The 10341-nt window shown below is 35.6% G+C and overlaps 1 protein-coding gene across 1 annotated transcript in view; it reads right to left on the minus strand.

Moving 5' to 3' along the window:
* LOC102861783 (plasminogen activator inhibitor 1 RNA-binding protein-like) overlaps nt 1-10341 on the minus strand; it is a 24484-nt gene that overhangs the window by 3228 nt on the left and 10915 nt on the right. The window contains exons 2-8 of the mRNA XM_006879850.1: nt 10248-10323; nt 6969-7119; nt 6437-6577; nt 6239-6310; nt 5595-5714; nt 2208-2385; nt 8-137 (exon numbers count right to left, since the gene is read on the minus strand). Of these exons, the coding sequence (XP_006879912.1) occupies nt 8-137; nt 2208-2385; nt 5595-5714; nt 6239-6310; nt 6437-6577; nt 6969-7119; nt 10248-10323 (868 nt within the window). The remainder of the gene's footprint in view (nt 1-7; nt 138-2207; nt 2386-5594; nt 5715-6238; nt 6311-6436; nt 6578-6968; nt 7120-10247; nt 10324-10341) is intronic.

The raw sequence follows: 10341 nt of genomic DNA on the forward strand, positions 1-10341 counted from the left end.
CGTCCACGTCCTCCTCTCCCACCCCTGCCACCACGTCCTGGGCGGCCAAGGTCTCCAAAATTAATCTCCAGCTGAGACGTTATATCATTTGCTGGCTTCCGGAAATGATGGTCCATAACAGAGTCTTCAGCATGAGCCTTGAGGGTAAAAAAAAAAAAAAAAAATTTAAGGCCATTAGGAAATTAACAGCAAAGTTAGTATTGCCTATTTTCTAATTAGAGCCCTATCCTTAAGAGATAATGATCCTATATGTAGATCTAGGGTAATATAAGTCTCTGAGTGATGCAAACTGCAAAAAACCCCCAGGAACATTAGATAAAACATGAACTGTTCAAATCCACAGAGGAACCACCGAAGCCAAGCCTGGCAATACACTAATGAACATTCCCAACTCTGAAAACACTATGGAAGAGTTCTAGCTTATGCCATTTGACAAAGGATGAAAGAATTAGTTTTATTTATTTATTTATTTTTAAGAATTAGTATTATTGATGACTTTGAGCAGTCGTGTTGGGGAAGTACTAAATATCCTATGGATTACAAAAATAACAAATAGGTATGTCTTGAAGAAGTCTGGAGCCAAAGTGCTCCTTGGAGGCAAAGATGACAATGCTTCATTTCACACTTTAGGAAATGTTAGGAAAGACTAGTCCTTGGAAATGGGACATGCTTGGAAAGGTGGCGAGTTGAAAGAGAGGAATATCCTCAATCAGACAGACTGACAGTGACTGCTGCAATGAGCTTGAGTATGTGAGACATGAGGTCAGCACTGGATAGGATAGGGTTCAGATCTTTTGCTCACAGGGTAAGTATGAATTGTACTTGACTCGAGAGCACCTAACAAGACTCAGGAAAAATTAACAAGGATAATAACGTTATAATTAACAATACAACTTTCAACTCAGCAATGCTTATCTTAGAATTCCTTACATTTTTATTCCAAACTCCTCTAAACAGCAGAAATTATTTTGTCATTTCTCAAATAGACATGTACATCACAATTTACTGGCTAGGTCCTATTTCACACTTAATGAGTCATAACCCTTTGTGAAGTCTGCAAAGTAAATTTCAAACATGTCTTTCAGACTAGAATCTGTATAGATGCCTCCTTAGAACATTTTACTATTAATTACTAGTAATTAACTATTACATGTTTTTCCATGTACAAATCAACAATGTTAGCCTAGAGACCAAGAGACTAGAGTAAACCTGATCCAGGCCATGCATGGTCTTTGCAATTACTTGCTATGCATCAGAGAGCCTTGAATTGTGGTGCTGGAGAAAAGTATTGAATATACTCATGGACTGTTAGAATAAACAGCTACATCCATTCATTCATTGTTGTACATTTTCCTCCCTGTCCCCCCCTTCCCCCACTGCTTGATCTTAATTCAGTAAGTCTTTTTGTAAACTTACAGTAACTAGAAGCATTAATTCATAAGTCAATATAAAAACTTTTTAAAAATAAAAAAGCCCAGATAAAACTTATCAATGTCTGCATGGATAGAATTCCCTTTGAATAAAAGAAATAATTTAATTTTGTTCAAAGTATGACTGAAAAACATTCACTTGTACATAATAAAGAGTAGCAATAGGATATTTCTCTAAATTACACCCCAAAGATGAAGGAGCTAATAAAACAAAAGCCACCAACATGACTTTCTCAATTTCCATGTTTCCCAAGTAAAGGATATCCACGTATTCAATTTTCTAGTTTACTCAAGTTATCATTCCTCAGTAAAGGAAATTACTATTGATGGAACCTAATCTATATGGCCTAAACTAACAAGTTTCAAATGCAGACTAAGTTACACATTCCTTGTTTATATAAAACCCCAACCTACACAACTTCAGTCTTCTAAGTTTTCTTGAAAAAAGTGCAGACTCAGAACTTTTCCATCACTTGTTTCAGTGGAAAAGCAAATCCTTCTGTTTAGTTCTCATTTTGCTTAGGTTTTGGCTTTCACAGATTTTACCATAATCACTGTTAACATGTGAAAAATTAACATAATTTTAAGGACTATCATTCTTTTTGAAAGAACTAATAAATTATATGATAAATGACAAGAGCTAGAGTAACACGTTTCATCTTTCTAAAATTCTATGTCCCTATGTAAAGCATGAACAAAATCTCATTATCTTTTTTAAAAGAAAAATGACAATTATTTTAGTCACATTTGAATTTTAGCCATCACAAAATTATCTACCTCTTCACTCTTCGACTTATGAAGAACAAATCCTTTCTTCCACTGTCCATCAGCACCTTCATTTGGTTTTCGGATATTAAATTCTACTTTAGCCCGGTCTTTATTCTGAATAGCCTTCCACTCATCCAATGTCATTTCTTTTGGACCCTCTTCCTTTACTTCTTCAACTTCATTCTCCCTGTAAAAGATTTTCAATTTTAGACAATCAAAGGCTGATATAATTTGCGTAAAAACACTATACATTTATGTTTCTAAGTAAGAAAAGTTAATTTTGGTTGGTATATAAGTATAGGTAGAAGAAACCCATTTTCTTCATAACTCAACTGTTAACATGCAAGTTGTCAATGATCAGGAATTGATGCTTATTAAAATAGTCAAAGGATATAGAATATACTAATTTTATCTTCATACACTCTTATGTTCCTCCATCAGTAATACAGTATCAAATTACTCTTAATTTAAAATTTTACTTACATTAATCAAAACTTTTGGCTTATGTAAACTTCTTTCTTGCTTTTTTAGATCCAAACAAAAAGCCTGAGTCCAATTTCTCAAAAATTCTAAATAGTTCATCTTTCAAAACAATATAGATAATACATAAAAGCCTAAGCCTTCACCAGTCCTGGTGGTAAACTACTTAATCAGGCTGTTGAATGGAATCTACCAGCTGCAGTCTTTCCCTAAAGATTTTAGCCCCGGACATCCATTTAAGGCTCACAGAATGAGTAACAACCAATTTTAAGATTGAGTGTTTTTATTTATGGTTATCACCTCTTCATAAAATATACTGGTTTCCAGAGTTCATACTAAAATATTTCCAATTCCCAGCATTTAATCTTTCAACTTCATTTCAGTCTAATCTCAATGTTTAATTATCACCAAAGCAAGCAGTATGCCAATTTGTTACCCTTATAGCTCATTATTTCCTGATGCACTATACAGCCATTCTACAAATTCTACTAACCTAAAGCATTCTTAAGTTTCTACTGAAAATGCATGATCTTGAAAGGTACTGTTCTGTTAATCTACGGATAATAGGGAGCTCTGTTAATCCCAAAGGTATGCAGTTTGAATTCACTAGCTGTTCCATGGGAGAAGGATAGGATAGGTCCTTCCTTATCATTTATTGCCACTGAAAACTTACTGGAGGGTTAGCTATGAGTCAGTTAAGACATAGTATATATAGTGACCATCTACATTTCTCTATTTCTGGGGGTTAGTGGGAAACAGCTATCTAACTTTTAAAGCATTAAACCATCTGACAGAGAGCTTTATTAAAAAGTAGTTTTATCCCATCAACTACAGCACCTGGCAACTTTGGGATACAAAACCCCTTCTCTCCATTTGAAAATAAACTGTGGCTTTATTCAGAGAGGATTAAATAATGCACCTTAGCTACAAATAAAACTTGATAAAACTATGAACAGAACTTAGAGTATCTATTTCAACACATATACTTTAAAGATTGCTGGGAAGATCAAATTGGAGCAAATATCCAGCTCTGAAAGTCAAGAGGGGGCTAATCTAATCAAAGTGATGCTTCTTAAGTATTGTTTCCACATGCAAACATAAAACTATGGATCATATTCTCCTCTAGTATGGAACCACGTAGAACAAATTAATTCAATAGCAGCAGCCACACATAGGAACAGTAAAAATAAAACAAATGTATTTAAAGTGTTTGGTTCCATGACCATCCAAGAATCAGATAGCAGACCAGTAATGGATGGCTGAATGTAATCAGCTACATACACTTTATTAGGGACCAAAGTTTGTCTAGTCTAAGTTGACTCTATCATGTAAAACAAACTCAGTTACCATTGTTCTGTTGATTTAAAGGCTAACTTTTCTCCTAAAGTAACAGTAATGGGATTACTACTACCTTCTTCAAACCAAGTGTTCCTAATTTCATTACTGTTCAGTTTCAGATTTATCTTCTAAGGCAGCATTTCTTGTGTTAGTTTTAACTTTACTTATCAACTTGAATTTGAAGTGCTTTTACTGATGGAACCATAGTGGAGCGTTTTAGTATCACATAGGGTTTATATAAGCTGTCCATTTAAATATCACTGTTAACTATACAAAATAAATTCCAGCTCCTTTTACATGATTTTATTTCTTTTATATGTTTTTAAATTTTTTTTTATTTTAAAGTTTACAGATATTCTGATTTCCATTCATTCATTGTTACACACTTTCCTCCCTGCCCACTCCTAGGCCCCAGTTTGCTTTTCTCTTTGAAAAGTTAAAAAAGAAATAAAAAAATACTTTCGTTGTTATACAACCCCCCACACACACTATGCCATTTTCATTCTGGACTCTTGTTATAATACAAATCTAAATTATTTTTTTTTAAATGTCCATCTTAAATTCAACACCTTATGATACACTTTATCTATTCAACAGTACAACAACCTTTTCTCTATTCCAATAAGCTCATCGAAATAACACTCCCACTATTAATCGCTTTTAAGAGTCCTTCTGTCATATAACAGAGTTAAGTTCCCCTCCCTGATTTTTAATGTATATTCTGATTGCAAAGTACTGTCCTAAATAATCTACAATACAGAAAAATAACCAATATAGAAATTTTCTATTCTTGATACCATTCCCTTATCCGTTAAAAAGGGGGAATTAGCAATTACTTTATATCTAAACTCAGAAAATAATTTAGAAAGCTACTGATTTATACTTAGGGTGATTTCTTTCTCTGGTCTTTGCTTTTATCATGTATCTCAAATAAGCAATAATACTATGTCCTAAATTTCTTCTAGCAAGAAGAAAAATACTCCACAATAACATATTTAACTTCTCCAAAGAAGGTAGTTAGGTCTAACACATGCAAAAATATTTTTTCCCTCATTTAGAGTTTGCAGGGTTATTAACGCACATTCCTCTTAATAACAATCTTTCTTTTTTTAAAATACGCACGAACCTTGTTTGAGAACATATATAAGGACACTGGAAAAATGACTCATTGAATTTATCATTTTAAAAACTTATGATGTTAAGTGCCACTGAGTTGGAACTAACTCTTGCTGATCCTCCAGTAAACTTTTAGAGTTTGCATGCAAATCAATCACTCAAGAGGTGGCTGTCCATTTTTCTCCCATGGAACATCTGGTGGGTTCCAACTGTGTGCCTCTGGGTTGACCGTATAGCTTCTAGGCCACCAGCATTTCCTTTTCAAATCAACATAGACAGACTAACTATCCTTGCTCATACAACACGCTCCTCTAAGATATTTGAGAAATGGACATATACATTGTTGGTATTTTCTATCGGAAAGTACCTTTAAAATCAACAGGTTACTAAACATAACTAGTAAAAATTTAAACTGGTTCCAAAGCTGCAGCATTAAGCATTGCTATATGTAAAGCGACATACTTATTCTCAGTGTCTGCCACTGGATGTTCTTCACCTTCAGGTGTTTCCTCAGTCACATTTGATTGCTCCAAGTCACTGCAATTATAAGACATTGGTTTCTGAATGTATTTGGGGCACTCTCTAAGGAAAGAAAGAAAAAGAAAGGCATCTAGGTCCAGTTACATGTAGCTGAACAATCTGTACAAAAACATTGAAATCTCACGTTTTCCTCAGTCCATTAAATTTACTATGGAACACAGCTCTAGAGAAAACAGCACAAAAATGTTTACTGGCTATAACTGTTTAAATTTAGGAAAAGTTTCTAAAACAAAGCTTTAAAAACACAAATCTGTATAATGGCAATAGCTAGAAAAAGAACTATAAAAGAAAGGAAGAGAATGAGAAGTCCTCAATGTAAGTATAAACAGAAATATAAATAGTCCCAATATAAAATTTCATGAAATGCTACATAAAAGCACAGATTGTCATCACTAACAGTCATTTAAAAACATATCCAATAAAACCTTATCTTTAAGGAAGCAGTTTAGATCAGAATGCCTATTTTTGCTCAGGGCAAGTAAATGAAAAGTACAGATGAACATCTAGCTGGTCTCTAGTATAGATTTAACAGTACTAAAATGATTTTAGAAAATCAGAATACCAACGTTAATTCATCTTTGACAGTTCCCCAGTTGTGAGATCCGCTACCTCCACGTTTGTCTTCGTGCTTCAGACCACTATAATGTGAAAAAGAACTAAAAAAACTGAGTTAACATAATACTCTTTAATTACAGAAATTCAAATTGTTGTATTAAAGAAATAGCTTAAAATAGAGAAATAAAATAAAACCCAGTAAGACTTACGATCTATCACTTCCACTATGCCTATCAAATTCACGTTTGCCACGAGAATCAAATCCATCTCCTCGGCCCATTCCACGTCCACGGCCTCCTCGACCTCTTCCTAGACCACCACGACCTCGAAGAGGCCGGTCAATAATTGGTCTGTAATATACACACAAAAAAAAATGCTTTGAAGGAAAACCAATAACGAAACAAAAACCATCTTATACTAATGTGTAACCCAATAGTTAAAGGAAAATTAAAATACTAAAATATTTAAAATATTAAATTGTAATACACAAGAAATCTAAAATACTTTCTTAAAATTCATACATCAAACCAAATTGGTAGCTCTAAAAAAAACCCCAAAACTAAGGCTATTATTTTTGCATTTGCTAATAATGGTTACCAAAGCTATAAAGTCATAAATATACTCAGGTGATTCTACTACATAATCAACAAAACTGAGTACAATTAAATCCAACTTAGCTTTGTGTTAAAACATATCAATATAAATTGACAAATTAGGAATTTTTTAAAAACTCCAACTTACCTATCAACTGAAAATTCTCCTCCTTCACCCTTTTCTTCAAGTGGTTTTTCAAATCGTCTTTCCCGGGGTGGTCGCCTTTCTGGTCTTCTATCAATTATTTTCCCTTCTCCCTGAAGTTGTTGATCAGGTCTTCTTCCAACCCGTCTGATTCCTAAAATCAAAACAGTCATTGTTTTTACAGCATAAAAAGTTTAGATCTAAACTTTTAAACACACCACTACTTTCAATTCACTTAAAAAAACAAACTATTCTGGTGAAGAAAAGCAAACAATAAATGGGACCACAGTACTTCTAATTAAGACTTTAAGGTAGTGTACTAACATTTCATAATAATCAAATAAAAACAGTACTGGTTACTAAAAAAACCAGTAAAAGCTATGCTATTTTATCTTACATTAACTGGAGAAATAAAAATGCATGAGTACAAAACTTAAATAGCAAATCAGAAAGAAAAACAAAAGGCATTAACAATTACTAACAGACCATTTCCACAGATTAAAAGAACTAATGAGAAACTGTACTATCTTCCTTTATTGCAGTTCGCATATATACATATAAATGTATATATTATATAGTCACTAGGAAATTGTTATTATAAAGAACATTAAGTCTGTCCTTAGATCTTATTTTCAAAGACTTTCTTTAAAACACAAATTTTGTGCCACCAAGTATAGATAGCTAAAAACATTTCACTTTCATTCTTTTTTTCTCTCATTAGTCTCAGAGGCCCACTCAACATAATCAATATGCTTTACAGACATCTTAAAGGATAAACAGATTGTTGGGTCAAATTTATCAATTTGCTTATAAGATTTTAAGTATGACCAAACAATTTCTGACAAAGCTAAAAAAAGCACCTAAGGGATTATTAGTTTTTGTTAACAGATCTTAAATTTATTCTCTTTGGTGCTAAGAAAATAGAACACCATCAGGTTGCAATTATTCAGTTCACTAACTACAGGTAAGAGTAAATACCAAACATATAAAAACCACCTAAATTCTCAGAGAAAACCATATACTATACCTTACACCAAGACATTTTATAAATATCTTCAGTGGTGAAACATTTGGGGTGGAGCTATGGAACCCGTCTTTATAATGATATCCAAGCTAAACACACCCAAATGAACAATGGCTTGCTTCCCCACCCAATATTCAATACTAACCTTAAAAACCCCAAAACTTTGGCAAAATAAACTAGCTATTCTTGCTATCCTTATAGGCTGATTTCCACTAGATTACAGGATTTTATCATCTTAACAAAAATCCTGAACTATTTAGATTTTCCTTAACATCTAATGTGTCAACTTCAAAGTTTACCAATGGAAAGATACAATATTAATTTATATAAAAAAAGCCACTAAATATTAACAGCAGCCATGTCAAAACTGGTGCACCATTACCTATTTATTATCGTTTAGACTAAAGGACTACGTTTACACAGGTATGTTCAGAACACAGTCCCAACAAGTGGTAGGGTCTCAAATCCCAGTTTTCATTCAACATTCTTTTGTACTTACATACTATTTTTTATGTAACTCAAGCTTAAGGATGCTCTGAAATGTCAACCTAAGTGAATGAGTCTTAATAGGTAATTTCCCTCAAGAAAATACTACGAATAATTTTGGTTATAAGTTTATGAATCCATCCTCCAAACTTAAGAATAGTAGTTTGGGGTTTGGTTGTTTTTTTTTTAAAAAGGAGTTTTTAACAGCTTATTTTAAAAAAATAGCTTTTATAATCAAAGCAAGTGCAGCATTATTATGGTTTCAAAATTGAGACTGAATACACCATCTCAGTAACATTTCAGATTTGTTTTACATACTCAATTATTTCATCTCTTTCTCTAGATGAATGTAATCAAGGTCTACTACGAACTCAATTTAAATAATTACTGAAATGTGGGTTCCCTAAAACAGGATGGTTTTATTCATATGTGCTACAAGTCGCCATAAAGTTCAGTTGGATCAAGACATTCGCATATACTTGTTTTTGGTATTCCAACTTGTCCTTTCCCCATTTACAATTCTAATATAATTAGACCAGCACCTACGTTTTTCAATCTGAAAAATCTTCGGATAAAAAAAAAAATTAAAAAAATTCTTAACCCAAATTCTACTGAACCCAAGTGAAATTTTGCTTTGCCTCCCCTCCCCCCTTCAATTGAGAGCTGTAAAATTCATGTAAGGTTAATGAAAAACAACTCACATTCAGGAGCACGTATCAGTAAAAAGATAACTGTAGCTTTCAATATATCCTCAGCGAGGGTATTAACACCTACCTTTTCATTCCATTCCCAATTGCTTTGCTTATTTTCAGATTAAACCAAAAATGAATTTTAAAAAAAGAAACAACAACCAACCCACCCCAAAACTACCTTAAGCTCAGCTCCGTGAAATTTACAGCCCTCCTCCCTCCACTCCAGTGACTTCTCACTGGCCAGTAAAAAGTCTGATCATACTCCTGCACGTGGAGAAAGAGCTGCCGACTCCAAAGAGCCCTGCAGCCGCTCATGTTGTGACAGCCTCAGTCCGCCTTTCAGACCACGAGGCCCAGGCTGAGTAGACCGAGCGAACGCCACAGGCTTCCTTCTGCCTTCCCTTCCAACAACCAATCCTAAGATTCCGAATTCCCGCTCCCACTTAAGTGTGGAGCCGAACTCCCCTCTCATCCCAACAGCGTAACGAACTCCAGCAGTCGAGAGCCCAGCTGCACGTGTGGCACCCCACTTCCCCGGTGCCGTCTCGAAACGCTGCAGCTCGAGCGTAAACGCTGATCCCCAGGACTGGGGTCCTCCATGGCATCGTGGGACAAGATGGCAGGTTAGACCACTGAAACAGACCCCGCTCACCCTCAAGGAGCACGCCGAGCACTCACACTCTGCGCAGGAAGGGGGCCGCGGACCCCCAGCTTCTCCCCAACTCATCCAGTTCCACTAAGTGGCTCGCTTCCCCGCAACTCCGTCCATGTGCGCTCCCGCCTAGGAATCCGGCGGGAAAGCGACAGCCCCCAGCACCCCGAACACGATCCGGGAGCAGGGTCTCCCCAAAGCACGCAGCTCTGCTCAGAAATGCGGCGGCGGGATCCTGGCGGACAGCATGGATTCGGGACTACCACGCTCCTGGGACTTTTACAGGACCTGGCTTTTGTCGCGTGCTCTAAGCACGAGAAAACACGCGGCAAAAACGGTCGCGGCTTCTCAGAGCTTCACAAGCTAGTGGCACCTGCAACTCCGTTCCCTCAGTTCCCGATCTTCCCCACCTACTACCCAAGCTTTACCTTCTTTCTTAAGCGCCACGGGCGGCTGCGTCTCCTCCTTCTTGTCAACCACGCCAGCATTGGGGGGCAGCGGGTTCTTGCGGTCCTTCTGGGA

This window comes from Elephantulus edwardii, unplaced genomic scaffold (genome assembly GCF_000299155.1).
Source record: "Elephantulus edwardii isolate Elephantulus edwardi_28Jun2011 unplaced genomic scaffold, EleEdw1.0 scaffold00005, whole genome shotgun sequence".
NCBI lineage: Eukaryota > Metazoa > Chordata > Mammalia > Macroscelidea > Macroscelididae > Elephantulus > Elephantulus edwardii.